Source organism: Pseudorasbora parva, chromosome 13, assembly GCF_024679245.1.
Source record: "Pseudorasbora parva isolate DD20220531a chromosome 13, ASM2467924v1, whole genome shotgun sequence".
NCBI classification, from domain to species: Eukaryota; Metazoa; Chordata; class Actinopteri; order Cypriniformes; family Gobionidae; genus Pseudorasbora; species Pseudorasbora parva.
The window spans coordinates 30,035,343-30,052,606 of record NC_090184.1 but is presented as its reverse complement, the minus strand read 5'-3'; the positions used below and the strand labels follow the sequence as shown (position 1 = coordinate 30,052,606).

General features: G+C 38.6%; 1 protein-coding gene across 5 annotated transcripts in view; it reads right to left on the bottom strand.

Moving 5' to 3' along the window:
- Positions 1–3,195: 3,195 nt before the first annotated feature.
- The window catches only part of magixa (MAGI family member, X-linked a), an 84,023-nt gene continuing 69,954 nt past the window's right edge, over positions 3,196–17,264 (bottom strand). For 2 of the 5 annotated variants that reach the window (XM_067413876.1, XM_067413878.1), the window contains 5 exons: positions 15,595–15,795; positions 11,929–12,002; positions 11,595–11,738; positions 11,276–11,414; positions 3,196–9,722 (listed from right to left, as the gene is read on the bottom strand). In XM_067413876.1, the coding sequence (XP_067269977.1) occupies positions 8,932–9,722; positions 11,276–11,414; positions 11,595–11,738; positions 11,929–12,002; positions 15,595–15,795 (1,349 nt within the window). In that variant the 3' untranslated portion in view covers positions 3,196–8,931. Of the gene's footprint in view, positions 9,723–10,785; positions 10,874–11,275; positions 11,415–11,594; positions 11,742–11,928; positions 12,003–15,594; positions 15,796–17,264 lie in introns of all 5 variants that reach the window. The other 3 variants (XM_067413875.1, XM_067413877.1, XM_067413879.1) reach the window with 2 other exon arrangements.

The window sequence follows — 17,264 nt, the reverse complement described above, 5'->3', positions numbered from 1 at the left end:
CCTCGCTGCCTCACCAGACAATGACTTGTAAGGCAGCGTTTTGTGCATGATGGCATCTCATGAAACTAATTTCGGACAGACTCCTAAGGCAGTGTAACAGTTTAATGATCTACAGCAAAATAGAGAGAGCTTTGGTGAGAACTAAACACATATTTAATTACTACAGTAGTGATTTCTCGCTAGAAATGACATCAGAAGTGTATTGTTGGTAAAAATCGTACATTTACACACAAACTGACCCGCAAACGCAACTTCTGGATGCCATATTTTCCCCCCAGCTCAACTGTCATTAAATAGAAAGCACAGGATTGTGGGATATCAAAGGCAGCGAAGGACACATGTATGCTGCCTTCAAAAATCGATCAGATGAAGGTATCTCAGGAGAAAGGAAGTGAAGCAAACATTAGATTCGGACGCAGCTTGATACCTTCTTGCCTTCAAATGTGTCCTCCGAAGGCAGCATTTTCCAGGTTTCAGACGCAGCCGTGGTCTTCATCTCACAGCCGGTGGAAAATAGGACTCGGGCAGAAATCATGTTCATGGATGAGGTTATTAACATTACTGTAGTGTAAAGCAGAGCAGGACCGAGTGTTGTGGAGCTGAGCAAGGCTGCTGGAGCGATTGTTATACAAACACACGGCTCGCGAGTACCGGGACTTTTATTATGACGGGACGGGACACAGTCGCCGGGCACCCACACTACCGCTTTTCCGGTCATGATTATAAGGTAAAGCAGCTCTGTTTATCATAATAGATACATTTAAGTGTGTTTAAAATTATGACGTTACTCTGTGCGTTCGCTCGGCGCTGCTGTGACATGTTCACACTGCTAAGAGAAAAGCTCTTCTGCAGAATAAAACCGAGGGTAACGCAGATATGACGCGATTGACAGGCGACCAGCTCAAACGCTATGCTGAAACGTCCAGGTCCTTAGTTAAAATAGCAATTTTCTCACAATTTACAAATAGTTGGAAACATTTGGGATATTGTAAGTACTCAACTGAACAAAATATATAACACCGGCCTAGTGGTTTTTGGATATTTTACTGCAAAAATACTACATAGTGCACCTTTAAACGCATCATTATATTTAAACTGCAAACTCATGAGGAGAGTCTCTGCATTAAAGACCAACAAATGGCAGATCAACAAGCGGCTACATTTCTCTCCAATACGGTAGAAGATTAAACTGAATGTGGAGGATTTGAACTGTGATGAATCTGACGATGCCTTACAGGGCAGATAAACGGTGATGGGATGCACGTAACTAAGTAACAGAGTCCGTTAATGATGGCGAAGTAGTATGTCCCAAAGCATGCATACATGTCTGCTACACACTCAAAAGTATATACTTTTTCTTCACAAAAAGAGTACATACTTTTAGGACGTAGTATGCGAATCGGGACACAGCATACTTAATATGTACACTTCAGACAGGTTCATATACCACAATGCAAAGCGATTGTGACATCACCGCATATCGTGTTTAATTTACCCCACCACAAACAATCTATGATGTGTTAAAGATTTTATATATATATATCTATATAGTATAATTGGGACGCAGCAATTGAATAATTATTTTATGACAATACTGTTTCACAATTGTAGGGGGACCCCGAGAGCAAAATCTATCTAGTGCTGCCCGCTGAAGTGCCATGAAACGCACCGCATTATTCAATTGCTGCGTCCCAATTATACTTTAATTATATTATAGTGCCATGATACAGACCCCGTCAGTCTATGGCAGACGTGTCATTCAACGATGTATCGTCACAAGAGTCTTGAAAATATATTATGAAGGTTGAAAAGTTACCTAGTGCTGCTTTAACTGAAACTATTATTATTATTATTATCAGTAGTAACATCTGACGATACTACAGTAATTATAAGGTATACTAATGTATTTCTTTATATTTTCCTTACAGATGGTGAGAAAGATTGGTTAGACATGCTAAAAATAAATAAATTAATTAATTAATTAATGCATTCGACACTTCAAACATTAGGCTTCTACCGACATCAGCACATGTTTATTAATATTTAAGATAAAATAAATGACAACACATTTTTGGGTAATGCTGTTTGATTTACTGGATATTTTAAAAATAGTTGTGGTATAAATGGCTTCTGGTCTGAGTGCTTCTTAGTGCATTGCAGTAAATTAATAATAGGATATATTGTCAGAATACAAAAAAATAAAATAATCAGGAGGAAAATAGCCTAATGCAGCGACTAAAAAGAGCTCTTGCCATAGATATTCTTGTCATACCATTAAAATAAAATTCCCAACATGAGAACATTTAAGGACATTTTACTGCTCATTCAGTCAAACTGACAGATAAGGACTAGTTGTAGAACAACTTTATGATGTGAAATTATGTTAGCTCTAGGTTAATGTTGTTAGCTTGGCATCATGTGCTAATTCTAAACTGAGGGCTAGTTAAGAGCTGTGCTTTTTATGCTAGGAGCACTATTTGTGACTGTTAAAAGTTGGTGTTTGTATTTTTCATTCTCAAATTAAACATAAAAAGGAATTGTGTGTGAACGGCCATTAGACTGTTGCCGACAAAATACAGTGAGGTGGCTTGAGATTGTAAGATCAGTTTGATATTCTTCCACAGCAGTACATAGTGAATATTAAGTGTGGTAGATAATGTACAGTGTAGGAGTTTATTCCCAAGCAACACAGTGATATGTGTGAGTACTCGCCTGTTGAAATGCAGAGCCATGAGATTCTGAGGGCCCGCTTCCTAGATGATTAGCATAGTTCATGCTAGCAATCTCCAAAAAAAAAAAAAGCTTCTTGACAGTTTTCTTTTCTGAGATATATACTTTCCATAGCAATTTAAAAGAAGATTAGATTAAAAAAACAGACATGTTGGATCTCCACTGAGAATCAAAAGATAATTATTGGGAACATGGCATACATTTAAATTATCATTATAACAATAATAATAGTAAAATATATTAAGACTTTTGCTTTAGCACTCATCTGCTTGGGTTTAAAACCTAGTGAGCTGTCTAGGAAGGAAGTTTTTTTTAATCTAGATTTTTCAGAGTGCACTGCAGCTCAGTGAAAACATTTTTTTATTAAGATCATAACTGTTAGCTTAGCAACATGCTAACACAGTTGTAGGCTATATGTAGCTCACTATGTTTTGGAACCAAGCTATAAAGCGAGTGGAAATGAGTGAACACAAATTTTATTTAGTTTTATTCAGTTTATTTCTTTAACTGCATGTCATTATTCATAATTCAAAACTCCCTGTTGATGCATTCAAAAACAATACATTATCTTCATACATATCAAGAGCAACAATTAAAAACCTGTACATCTGTGTTCAAGGTGTCCCCTCATGGACTGCTATTTACACACTCAGCATCTTCCCTGCAGAGGGCGCCACTGAAATAACGGCTACTCAAGGTCTTGCTTCAGACCCGGCAGGTAAAAATCTGCAACACACTGCTGCCTGCTTCCTCATATTCTATACTTACAGTCCTGTCTACACTAAGTCAAAATGAAGGAGAGGACGCTTATGCTATAAAGGAAGTAGAACCTTTACACATTTTTTTTTTTTGCCCCATCTGAACACTTGAAATTGTTTTAACTGCTTTCCGCTGACTTGCGCGTGGTGAACTCCATATGCACTGAATGGGGGAAAGCAAAATAGCAACCGCATCCAGTGAGTTGGAGGATCAGCACCAATGGATTTAAAAAAAAGAGATCACGTCAAGAATTCAGACCGGGTGGCTGCCTCACTGGTGCAGCGGTTACTTCCTTTATACGACAGAATGTCCTCTGCTTTCATTATTATGGGCCGATCTGTCTGGCACACAGGGGTGTAAAAAGCACTGAGAGATTATACTGAAGTACGAGTACGGTGTCAAAAAAAGAAACGTATCTAGCCAAAAATAGATTAGAATGAAAGTAGAAAAGTTTGCACATGCAATTGCACTTGGTATTTAAAAGTTTTAGCTTTAGAAATCAAATGAAAAAATAGTGGAGACTCGCACTTTTATGTTTGTTAAAAGATAAACATTGCAAAGCAACCTAAACTGCAGAGCAATGTGTTTAAAGGACAACTCCGGGTAATTAACAGAATGTTGCCGAGTAGATCGTTCTCTGGGATGCGTTTTCATGAAAATCGAATGTAAAGAGTTTTATCTCTAAAAACAGATTAGCTTATAGCGCTTGTCTATTTTTCTGTGTATTAACTTAAACGGATTAATTGTTCACCATAAGACCTGTAATATGTGCTAACAAAGTAAATAAGATCGATTTTTATTTAAATATTTTTTTTTTCAATGTTCTCAGGAATTAAACGATTTATACAGCTTTTTTGCTGATGATGTTTGACACACAGGCCTATAGTTGTTTATATCAGTATTATTTTATAATTATTTAATAATGACTAATATTTTGAATTTGCTTTTTATTTTAATATTTTTCATTTTCATTTCATGTTTAGTATTCAAAATTGTATGTGCTTTTGTCATTTTTATTAGTTTTTTCCTTAGTTTATTTCTATTTAGCTTTCATTTCAGTGTCAGTAATTTTAACACTTTAACTTCAACTTAATTTAAGTTAGCTACCAAGACAACATTTCTTTTTTTTTCATCTTATCTTTATATTTCAGCTTAATTTTCAAGCACCGAAAACGTTCTTAATAGTTTTAGTTAACACTGATTTATAGACAGATCAAACTGAACTGTGTTTTCGTAATCTTCAACAATGCCTATAACAAATAAAATGCATTCCTTTAGGCCAAAGGCTGAAGACTTTTCTCTTCACAAGGACAGATTACCATAATTGAATTTAATACTTTTTACATGACACATTTCAACTTTTTTCCATTATGATGGCCAGTGTAATACCGTATGTACTTTTTAATATCTCAGTTTATTGTAAAAAATAAAGTAAGAACTTTTTTTTATAGAAGTGTAATTTTGCAAAAGTATAAATAGGTATAGTAATGAAGCATAATCGCTCAAGTACTTTACACCCCTGCTTACTTATCCTATATTTCTAGAATATAGATATTAAAAAAAATCCTTTCCCTTCCGCTTTACAAATAAAATTGTTCTTGTTCTGTACAATGGCTGACTCCTTACAAGGCCAATATAGCAAATTCAAGTTGAAAATTCAAAGCTTAAACACTCAGTTCGTGTTTTGACATTTTAAAAGCGTCAAACTCGGAGGGACAGACATTGCCCCTCTGTATTTCTCTCAGTAGAGGGAAAGAGTATGACATCATTGATTAGCATTTAAATGGCACATTTGCACTGACAGGAACCTTGCAGACATTATTATAAAAAACATTGCATTGTTGTATTCATATATCGGTTGGCTCAGAGTATGGCTCGTTTCTGAGACTACATCTCTGACTACTGAACATCTAAGGGTCTAAACTGTCTCCGGTACGAGGAAACCTATATGGGGGCGGGACAATGTTTGGTGGGCATGCTAATTGTTATCTTTGTGGACTACATACTTGAGGTCTTTGTATCTCTAAACCTTGCTTTTAATATGTTGTTGAAGACATAATGAAGAGGGCTATAAAAGAGGGCTGTGCAAAAACCACGGTGGGCGATCAAGCTGTCAGATCAGATTCCACAATTTGAATAATTTGAAACTGACAACAGATGTTCTATAAAACAATGCGACTGGCCTCCTGGGCTGTGGAATACAGTATCATGCCATCGGGACATTTGATTTCAATTATAAGGGCCAGTGCTATTAAAACTAGTATACTCACTACAGTCATGCAAGATTGAATTATAAGAATCATTTTAAATATCAAGCTTCTCGTCAAGCCAATGGGCACCTCGGTTTAAAATGTAGCACGTCTCAGGGTAACTCGACAGTGCTGTATATTTCTGATATGTGAGACATTGGGGGATAGAAAAAAAAAATAGATATGTCCAGGGTCTATAATTATGTACAATAAGCTTGCTTATAAGATCTGCTACAGTAAGGGAAATGCTACAGTAAAGTTTTGGAAAACAAACAAAATCGTCCCCCTCACAAAAATAAACCCGAAACGAAACATTTACAAGGCTCATCCCAGTTTCTGTACAGTACGTGCTGATGCCAATGGGATAATCGGGTACAAAGTCAACATCAATACCCAGGCTGGTTGAGGATTCTGAGAGCAGTGAACTTCAGAGAACACCTCAGACGTAGTACAGCTGTAGTACTCATGTAAGAGCCCTGATTTAAAGTGTTAACACTTAAGATCATTGTATCACTTTTCCGAATCGCGAATTGCTAAATGCTCCCAGGCTGCGTATGGCAACAGAACTCGCTTGTGATCTTCAATGCAAGCATTATTGATATGTTACAGCACAGTAAAGAGCTCTAGTGATAAATTAACTCATGTCTGCAGGATAAAATTCTAATTTACAATATGTAACTTTTAAATAAATTCAAATTTATTAGATAAAATACTATATTATCTTAAAATACCAAAATTCATGTCTATAGGGATGCATTTCATTTGAATTAATTTATCACAGAAGATTTTACCATGCATATTTCTATCGCTCAGCTTTTCGATGAGCTCGTCTAGCGCTTTGCTTGGTATGACACTGAACAGAAAGATATAGCACTTATTGCTCAGACAGTTCTGAGGTAAAAGATCAATGCATAAGCTGGTGGTACAGCATGTCTGATTATCACCGGATCTCCTTTAAATTTTCGGTTTCGAGTCACCAACCTGCCTGTGTATTTTAACAGTACACAAAATTACGAATCTCATATCTTAGGTAGAAAAATTCCTACCGCAATTTTTGATCAGTAAGTCTTACAAAATGCATAGAAGACCTGTATCAAAATGCCCTTTTTTTTCTTCTTTTTTTGTTTAGTTTTTCTTTTTTCTTTTTGTCTCCTGAAATGAAGATTCCGCATGATGCTCGATGCTGATTGGTGGAGGGCTCGGGGATGAGGACCAATCAGGCCTTCGTTTTCTTGTTTTCGTATTTTTTCTGAAATGTCGAGGGCAATGAAATGGGTCTGAAAATTTGAATCAGAAAGCATACAAACGCAAAAAGTATCACAATGGAAAAAAAAAAAATCCAAATCCAAACTTTGGGTCCTGATTTTAAGCTTGAGGGAATTCTATGTCTCGTATAAAGGAATATCGCATGAGGCACTTGTAATGGCTCTCTTTCACTTTGACTCACTTAGCTGAAGTTTCGCAGAGCGTGTGCAGAATATTTTCCCCAACTTGTGAACCAAGTCTTGCAAAGATATAGATGTTAAAGAGGCAGAACAGTATTGTGTTGCACACTTTCTACTATGCTACGTCTTATGTTCTTTTACTTGTATTTGTTTCTCTTTTTTTGGTAAACACTGGCTAAAGAAGCAGAAGGCACCTGGAGAGGTTTGATACGGCTCACTGGCCTTATAATAAAACTTTAGTTCTGTTATCTTCCTTCCCCCCCTCTTTCAACAGCAAGACCACTGCGCACACAGCAGGGGAGGGGTTATAGTCCAGTCACGAACAGCAAGCAGCTAATAAAATCTCTTAAATCGACGGTGCTTAGCCCTGGTCCTGAAGATCTCTTTTTTTCAGTCTAGTTTACTTTCCGAAGTGCAGCTCTTCAGGGGCAAGACTGAGCAACCATGCTTTAAATAAATCTTTTTTTATAATAGAATTTTTGTTGCATTCTTATGAAAATAAATGGAAAATATGCTAAATAAAAATGTCAAATGATATGAAAAAGACATGCTATGAAGGACACCATGAATCAGACGCATACTAACTGACCTTGCAGTTACTGTGTCACGCTAGCCACGGCATAATGGCAGCATTTGCTAATTGTCTCTCCTTGGCCACGATGGCGATAATATCAAGTCTTTTTCGGCCTGGATATGAGAACTCTGCGGTATCTGGACGATACCATTGCAACGCACACAGGACCATATAGATATGGATTTGAGACGGAAGAGAAACTGATAGGATGGTGGTGGTGTACTGAAAACCACAGATAAAGAGACAGAGCTAGAGAGGCTGTATGAGTGTGAGTGTATGGGTGTGTGAGAGCGAGGGAGAGAAAAGAGAAGAGAGATTTAAAGGGATAGTTTACCCCACCCCCCCAAACAAGTAAAAATTTGTTCTTTCAAACCGGTACGACTGAATTTCCTCTGTGAAACACAAAAGGAGAAATTTTGAATACAAGCTTCAAAAAGGATGCAAAAGCACCAGAAGGGGTTCATATAACATGATAACTAATACGTTACAGTGTGGCGATGTGTGAAGAACCACTCACACAGAAGTCACTTTTAAACCAATCAGCTTGTGACTGCATCTCTATTCACTGAAATCTGCCCTAGCTGTCTTGATTTGATTCACTAAAATTGAATTGGGCTGTACAAGCTCCACAGCAGTCTTCTACCTGACAGTCAAAGCGGCATTATGCCATAAAAGTGTGGACTTGGACGAAGGCTGCGAAGGCTTAAGGCCCATTCACGCCAAGAATGATAACTGTAATGATAACTATATTGGCATCTACACCAACAGATGATAACGTTCTGTCTGTTAAGCCAATTCCAATGATATTGTTACCCTGTGAAATTGTTGTTATAGTTTAGGTTTGGACTCCACTATTCTCATAGAATTAGAATAGTTATCATTAGATTTTTCCTCCTTGATGTGAACGGGGCTTTAGGGTTCCATTTGGGAATGAGCCTATGACTTTAAAATATAGTATGCAAGTCGTATGAGCAATTTATTGGTGGTTTTGTAACTTTTTTTGAGCGTAAACACTTTTTTTTAATATAGAATAGAAAAACGTTTCTATTCATCCATGTGGAAAAGAGCAACCAGTACAACTCGTAAATTTCTCCTCGAAGAAAGGAAATCACACGGGTTTGAAACAACATGAGGGTGAGTTTTAAGGTGAACTATCCTTTTAAGGGAATTAGCATTAGGACCACAGTCCTCCCTTATACTGGCTCAGCCTTTTCCCCTCTAAAACCTGAGAGAGTTTGTGAGGGCTGGGGACTAGCCAGGGTCCCGGAGGTGTTTTCGAAGATCCAGGGGCCTGTAGAGGGCTGATGGGATCCAGAGGCCACTGAGTCGAGAATGCGATGCTGGCTGCAGACACACTGACTTCAGAGAAGCTGTGAGCCGATTCTGCACCTGACCCATCATCGTCATTGTCCAAAGGCATGAGGAAGGAGAAAGGTGCACGCTGTGTTACCTCCGTTGTGCTGGTTCCGCTGTTATCCCTCTTTTCTCTTCCGACACTCTCTTTTTCCCTCTCTGGGAGACCGTTCTCTCTCTCTGAACTAACATCCTTCACTTTTTGCTTTCGCTCCCCCATGCTCTTGCTTTTCTGCCTTCCCCTTCGTCTTTCCCCCTCTCCCTTTCTTTCCCCCCATGTGCCGTCCTCCTCCTCTTCTCTCCGCGACCCCTCTCGACCTCTCAACGTGCCAGGTAAACTCCGCGAACGCATCTGTTGCTCTCTTCTTTTTCCTGCCGACCGGGAGCTACCAGCCGTGCCAACATCCTCCGCCCGGCTCTGCTTGCCCTCCTCTGCTCCTCTTCCTTTGCTCCTTCCCTCCGATTCCCTCCTTCCCTTCCCCCTCCTCTCTCTCCTCTCTTGTCCCCTGTCATCCACCAATCTGCTGCTCCTCGGAGGACAGCAATCTACCACAGCCACATGCGGCTCCTCGGAGAAGAGGGAGGAGGGGGAAACAACTCCAGATTCACGGTCTGAGATAGAGAAGGAGAAAGAGAGAGTTGAATGATAAAACGCTATCAGCCCATCTTAATGTAAAACTACAAAAGGAGGTGTCAGATAAGGGTTTGATGACGGAGGAGTGGGTGGATGAAAGAGAACGCATGTGATGCACCAATGACAGTTCTGAGATCAGTAAGGGTTTATTCCTTGCTATTTTAGCTTGAGTACAGGGATGTGATGGAGTTGGCTGGTGAGAAATGTTTACTGCCTATATAAATGCTTGAATAAACTCCATTATTTAAAAATATATATATTACAATATGCATTGCGTGTACCCATTCTTTATAGGTATGTCAAATCAATATACAGTATGGATGACCTTGGGCATCTTTGCAATGCATTGATATTTCTTTATCTAAGGCCACAATTTAATGGAAAAATGGGCAGCAGTTACAGCAAAAGCATAATGCGCATTCAAACCGAAAAGAAAAACAGCAAATTTAGTTCAGTTTGCTTTTATGTGAATTTTGAATAAACTTCCAATAATAATAGTAATAATTAATGTTATTATTATTATTATTATTATTATAAACACTTATAAAAGTTTGGGGTCAGTAAGTTTTTCTTTAAAGAAATCAATACTCCTATTCAGCAAGGAAGAATTAAAGTGATCAAAAGTGACATTTATAATCGTTTCCTCGTATAATCGTTAATTTGTATTAAGTACAAATTAAATTATTATTATTTCACAAAAATCTTTGCCATCATATGAATAAATTGCCTTGTAAAAGTGTAATAATATTTCACAATATTACTATGTTCACTGTATAAAATTTATGCAGCCTTGTTAAGCAAGAGACTTCTTCAAAAACATAAAAAAACAAAAGAAAAATCGTATCGACCCCACACTTTTGAACATAAACACACACACACACACACACACACAAATATATAATATTATATATTTGATATACAATAACAATAACATCGCTAGTTATAGGAAACAGAAAAAGCTGAATGTAGAAGGCAACATGAGAACTGCGTGATGATAAAGTGAACATAAAAAAAAGACGACCAACAGGAACGGTTACCAACCGCGTGTTTTCAGTCCGGCCGATGACATAGAAGCAAGGCTCGCCCTGCTTGGAGTTAGTCATACAAAGAGATAAGCTGGAAAGCTCCACTGGACGAGAGTTCAAGAGAGAGAAAGAGAGCAAAAGTATGAAGCAGTGAAGGAGAGAAATAAGTAAATAAAGAGGAAAAATAATAAAAGTAGCGTTGCAAACACTTCAGGAAAGGAAAGAAGCTTCAGTCCTGACCATGGCCGGCACTAGAGGACATCTGGGGCTGAATATTTTTGATAAAACCCTGAATGTCTATCATCTTGTTTTTTTGTGGACAGATGTAACATTTCAACACGAGCTCCAAATATCCTCTTACCAACCCATGGTCTTGACTAGGTAACTTAATAGTTATACCTGTAAACTATCAGAGGGAAGCAGAACTTTTGTCAAACGTATTGGCCATCTTTCAAACATTAAGCTAAATTATTCGAACCCTTTATTCCCACCCTTGTCTCCCTCACCATAATCCGGTACATATCCATTGCCTTTCTTCAGTACGAGGTGTATCCATGCTCCTCCCTTTCGGATCTGCTCCACGGCCTGGCTGTGTGTCATCCCGGCTGTGCTGTCTCCATTAATCTCCACCAGTTGATCACTCACCTGCAACATGAGTCAGCAAAACCTTCTGTAACTCAGCGTAATGTCAAACAACAGCACCTAAACCCAGCATGGTCTTCACAACATGACTCCTAGTGTTTGCGTCACACTTTCAAACATCCCTGACAGCATCAAATGAAATGTATTTACGCGTATCGTAATGAAATAGGAGTGTACACAAACCTGGATTTTCTGACTGCGTGAGGCTGGTCCACCCTCCATCAGACCAAGTACATACAGACCCATGTTATACTCGCTTCCACCTCGCAAACTAAAACCAAACCCTGTTGGGCCCCTCTCGAGATCAACGCTATAAAATTGGGAATCCTGCTGAGAAAGAGACATTTTCATATGTGGATCTAGACGGGATGGTGTGGGGTATGAAATACTTTTGGAAAGTTGCAGACAACATGCTACACTAAAGAGCATGCTAAATCAGCTATAATTATTTATAATTTATAAAAATGTAATAAATATATTTATCCAACATTTCTACATTGCATGTATGAAACCTCACCTTTTGCTTGGTCCGATGCCCTTTTCTTAATCGGCTTTCGGCATCAAAGTCAGGGTACTCAGGCAGATTATTGTCTGACAGAAAAATAAAACACTCATCAGTTATTTATTTATTACTTAAAACCTATTTATTTTACAGTGTATGGTACAGACACACTTTGGTAGCACTTATTTAGAGTCTATACACCACCACCATCTTGTGGCAACTGTGGAAAATACACCTCAAAGCCTATCAGAAATAGCCTGACAGCCAGACCCACAATTCAGATGTTTGGTCTGGAAACTCACCATTGACAGTGCTCAGTCTGAGGGGTGGGATAAACGGTTGTCTTTTTTAAATGTCTTTCTGATAAACTCTCTGCACGCGATAGGATAGCGCTACAACCAGCCAGAGCAACCTGAAGCGGAGCTAGCTGATAGATTCAACTTTCACGTATCCGATCGGCAAAACTCAGAACACATTTTCGTTTTTAAGAATGACTTCAGTGCCATTCTTTGTTCTTTTCCCAGAGAAAAGCTTAACTCCAAGTCTTCCAGAGTCGTGGTCAAAGCTGATTCAAAAGACCGCCGTTCGCCAGTTTCTGTTTTACTAGTAACACTCAAGCGCAACTCTGCCGTCATTAAGTTAAGCCCTGCCCACCGACTCTATACACGATGTGATTGGCCCGACCAGAGTTTGTTTTTTACAGCTCAGACGTGTATTGAAAGCAGTGGTGGGCCGTCAGCAAGCCTGCAGTCTCCCTCTCATTTACTGAAGCTTTCGCGCCTCGATCGCCCCCCGGTGACCGGTCCCAGTATAGCCGCCCCTCTGTGTTTTCTAATGGACGCGAGGCAAACTAAATAATAAAATTACACTTCAAAAAATGTTCCCCAAAGTTAGTGTATGTCACTGAAGGCAGTTATCATCACGATGATTTCATTTCAGGTGTTCGTTTTAAAAATAAGTTTACTTTGAGTTAGTTAATTGATGCTATAAAAACGGGGGTGTGACGTCATGATTGACAGCTGAGACTGACGGCTTCTCTGAGTGAAGTTGTCACTGAGGCACTAACGGACTTTTTTCGAAATTTTTGGGAGCAGATTAGATCTTTAGCTTTAATTTCTACATTTCCATAACTGTTTATTTCACACCAACATAATTAATTGTTCTGCATCTGCGAGAGTGTGGGCGGGCTTTTGAAATCGCGGCTGTACTTCCTGCCCTACTTCCTGCGCTCTACTGCGCAACTCCGGTCCCGAAATCGCTACTGCGCAGACTCGGTCCCAAGATGTCCGCGCCGTGCAAGGGCGCCTGAAAGCTTCAAATCTGACAAGCGGAAACGGATGATGTTGAGTCGTCCATATTTTTTTACGGTCTATGGCCGTCAGGGCCAGCAGGGCCTTCTCTGCTGGCCCTGTCAAAATCATTATATATATATATATATTATATATATATATATATATATATATATATATATATATATATATATATATATATATATATATATATATATATAGTTACGATTATATTTCCAGAAAGAATGTATTTATTTTTGGTGTATTTTCCATATGTCATCATCTAAACGCATCACAGCCCCGAGGACCAGCACTAGTAGAATAGCTTGCCTTCCATTGAAGCTGCTATTTTCCATTGGACCATAGCTTTGACTGACGTGGGTCATTGGCCAATCAAAATTTGATGTGTAGTGATAGAACGGCCCAGAGGCCCAGCAATGTGTCGGTGTGCTACCCCCTGCTGAAGTCATCAGCCGTCTGAACTTTTCGCGGGTTGTGAGAATTCTGTGTGAAATAAACTATGGCCGCCGCGGATGACAGGCTGCGTGCGAATGATCGATCATGATGTCAAGCCGGTAATGTTAGCTAACAAGCAGTGTTTTTTCTGTTTCTTTGGATGTTCTGTTGGGGTATTTGTATCTGCTTATTTTTCAAGAGTATTTGTGCCAGCTGATTTTGCCTAAACGGTGACACGTGAGTGCAGTATCATCTATAAATATTCAAATTGCCTTTTTGTCTCGCGTGTACTTTTTGCTTGCCCCCTTCCCAACGAACACTATGAAAGCAAAGTTCGTAGTAGTATTGCGTACAGTGCATTATTGTATTTTGTGTGTGTGTGTGTGTGTGTGTGTGTGTGTGTGTGTGTGTGTGTGTGTGTGTGTGTGTGTGTATTATGACACACAGGAGAGGGTGAAATATGAGGACATTGGCCATGTCACTTTTCAAAATGCTTATAAATCATACAGGATGAGGTTTTTTTTAGGAAGTAAAAATGCAGAATGTTTCCTGTGATGGGTAGGTTTAGGGGCAGGGGCTGTGTAAGGGGATAGAAAATACGGTTTGTACAGTATAAAAACCATTGCGCCTATGGAATGTCCCCATATGTCACAAAAACAAACGTGTGTGTGTGTGTGTGTGTGTGTGTGTGTGTGTGTGTGTGTGTGTGTGTGTGTTGTTATGGCGACGGCGTGGGGCTTGTTGATCGTGTGTGTGTGTGTGTGTGTGTGTGTGTGTGTTGTTCGTTAGTGAAGGCCCTGACTGAAACCCCACGGTACGCTACTGATTGAAAGTTGCTAGACGATTCTCACGGCAGATTAGATTTGCTGCAGCTAGGGTGCGTCTAGATTTCTAGGCTATATCAGAAAGGAATATTACTTCTGATTTTTTTTTAAAGGGGTCATTAATTGAGAAATAAACTTTCCCTTGAGCTTTTGATATATAAAATGACATGGTAATATAAGAATATCCTGTAAGTTTCAAAGCTGAAAACTTCCTTGTTAGTCAAAGAAAAGCTTTTATTGACAGCAGGCCCAGCAAATGATCAATCTCAGAATATGCCAACCCATGGTGAAACGGCGCCTCAACATAAGATGAACGAAGCCTGATTCTGAAGTCCTGCCCACAGACTCGTGCCTTACCTGACATAGACCTAGATAGAGCTAAACCGGATCAAACTTCTAAGAAATAAACATACCACATAAGCTTCATTCAGATTCCAATATTATGAATGCATGGATGAACTTTATTTTTAATGAATATCCGGAAGACATTGCACGTTTGTTCCTTCATTTCACCACCGATTAGTTTGTAAACATGAGACTGGATTTTTAGACAGGATGAGATTACATGAATGAATTAAGCAACACTTACGTGAGTAAAAATGTTTTTTTTATATATATATATGTGATAGTATTGCATTGTTATAGATCGTAACAAATCATAGCATGCTGTCAACGGCTGAAGAATCCTTTATTTAAGGTGTTGGTTCATTGTGATTCGGGATCAGACTCAGACATGTATGGGCCAGGGCTCATAAAGCCCAAATTCAATAGAAAGATTTCTGAAGGATCAGACTGGAGTAATGATGCTGGAAATTAAACTTTGCCATCACATAAATGAATGACATTTTAAAATATAGTTAAATAGAAAATAGTTATTTTATATTCTTACACAATATTCATTCCTTTACTATATTTTTATCAAACAAATGCATCTTGGTGAGCATAAGAGGCTTATTTTAAAAGCATAAAAACAAAATATTACCAACCCAACCCCTAAGTTTTGAACGGTAGTGTATGAGCAAAAATACCACAATTTAAAAACATACAAAATAAAAACAAAAAAAGAAAACCAGTCAAGCAAATTTTGTGTGAAGTGTGTGTAGTGTGCTTACTAGTGTGAGAGCGTGGTATAATGGTGAGTCTGAGTGTGTTTCCAGCTCTACGCAGTATCTGTGCGAGGTCTCTGTGAGGAAGCGTGACCACTGATCTGCCCTCCACGGCCTCCAACTGATCCCCCGGCTGGATCTGACCACTGCGTGCTGCTGGGCTCCCCCGTCGCACTGTCACAAACCTGTGAGACACCAGAGACGAGGCTAAAGAGAGAAAAGAGACAGAAGGACAGGATGTTCATCCAAGCAAATAAAACTCAATTCGTTTTACTTTATAATTTACCACTAAATATTTTATGCCCCATTCTGTATAATATAATGATATGACTGCACAAGGAGAGGAACATTTCTAAATTAACAGTATGAATCACTGAATCAACAGACAATTACACAGCTGACAGAACATGAACACTCAGTCGTGAACGAATCCCTCACTCAGACTTTCACGTTTACATAATAATGGGACATCCTAGAACACACACGTTCTGAATAGTGACCTTAATGCCAGTCTTTGAGACAGTCACATGACGATTCATATCATTATTGCAAGTAGATTATGTGCAAAGTAATGCAAATCGTATAACTTCAGCAGTTGCAAAAGCACAACTGTTTTCTCCAGAGATGCTTTATAGATGAATTGAACTCCTTCCATAATTGATTAACTTTACACAGTAATTAAATCAACACTGAACTGACTTCAACTGAATAATGACTACTGCAGAATTGAATTCTGTTTGCATTATTTAATCAATACTTTCCAGTATATCGCATAAAGTGCTATATAAAGAAAGGTGACTTGACAACAGCACAACTCATAATAGTCTGTGCTGGCACTCTTAAAGGGACAGTTCACTAAAAACTTTTTGTTTTTGTTTTTTAAACTAACTATTTCTTTAAAGTATTAGCCCACTCAATAAAACAAAAATTTTGACTTCAATTTTAGAATAACGATTTCAAGGTTTAACTGTCCCTCACACAAAGCTACCTCATTCTTAAAGGGACAGTTCACCCAAAAAGGATCAAAAAATGAAATCCTGTCATTAATTATTCACCCTGATGTCATTTAAAATCTGTAAGACCTTTGTTCATCTTTGGAACCCAAACAGAATTTTTGATGACATTAGGGATGGGCATTTTTGTCAATTTTTCATTTCGATCATCCATAGGTCTCAAAAACGAGTAATCGATTAACCGTGGGCGGGGCTTGTGCGGGGGGCGGGGCGTCTCCGTCATGGAGATATGAAACTATTTTAAGACTGTTATGAAAATGTATGCGACAAAAACATGAGATGTCTATGCAAATATGAACATATGACTATAAAAAAATAACTGTTACATTATGATGCATAAATGTCTTTAAAAAAAGAAACTAAATAGGCCTAACTGTCTCAAATAACCCAGTCAATGATATCGGGCATTGTATTTGAGCTGCAACTGTGAATACACCACCCCGCAGAACTTTGCTAGAGAATTAATAAACTCAGTAAAACGCATCCTATATGAGATTAATCAGATATATGCCTATTACAATTTACATCTGCCCAAAAGGACGCAAATGCGCACGTGAACTTGGCCAACAGGCTTGAAAACGAAACTCATTTTGAATGCGCTCTTTAACGCTAATACACGGGCAACGAAACTACAGATAATTTACAACACTTTAATCGTGTTCT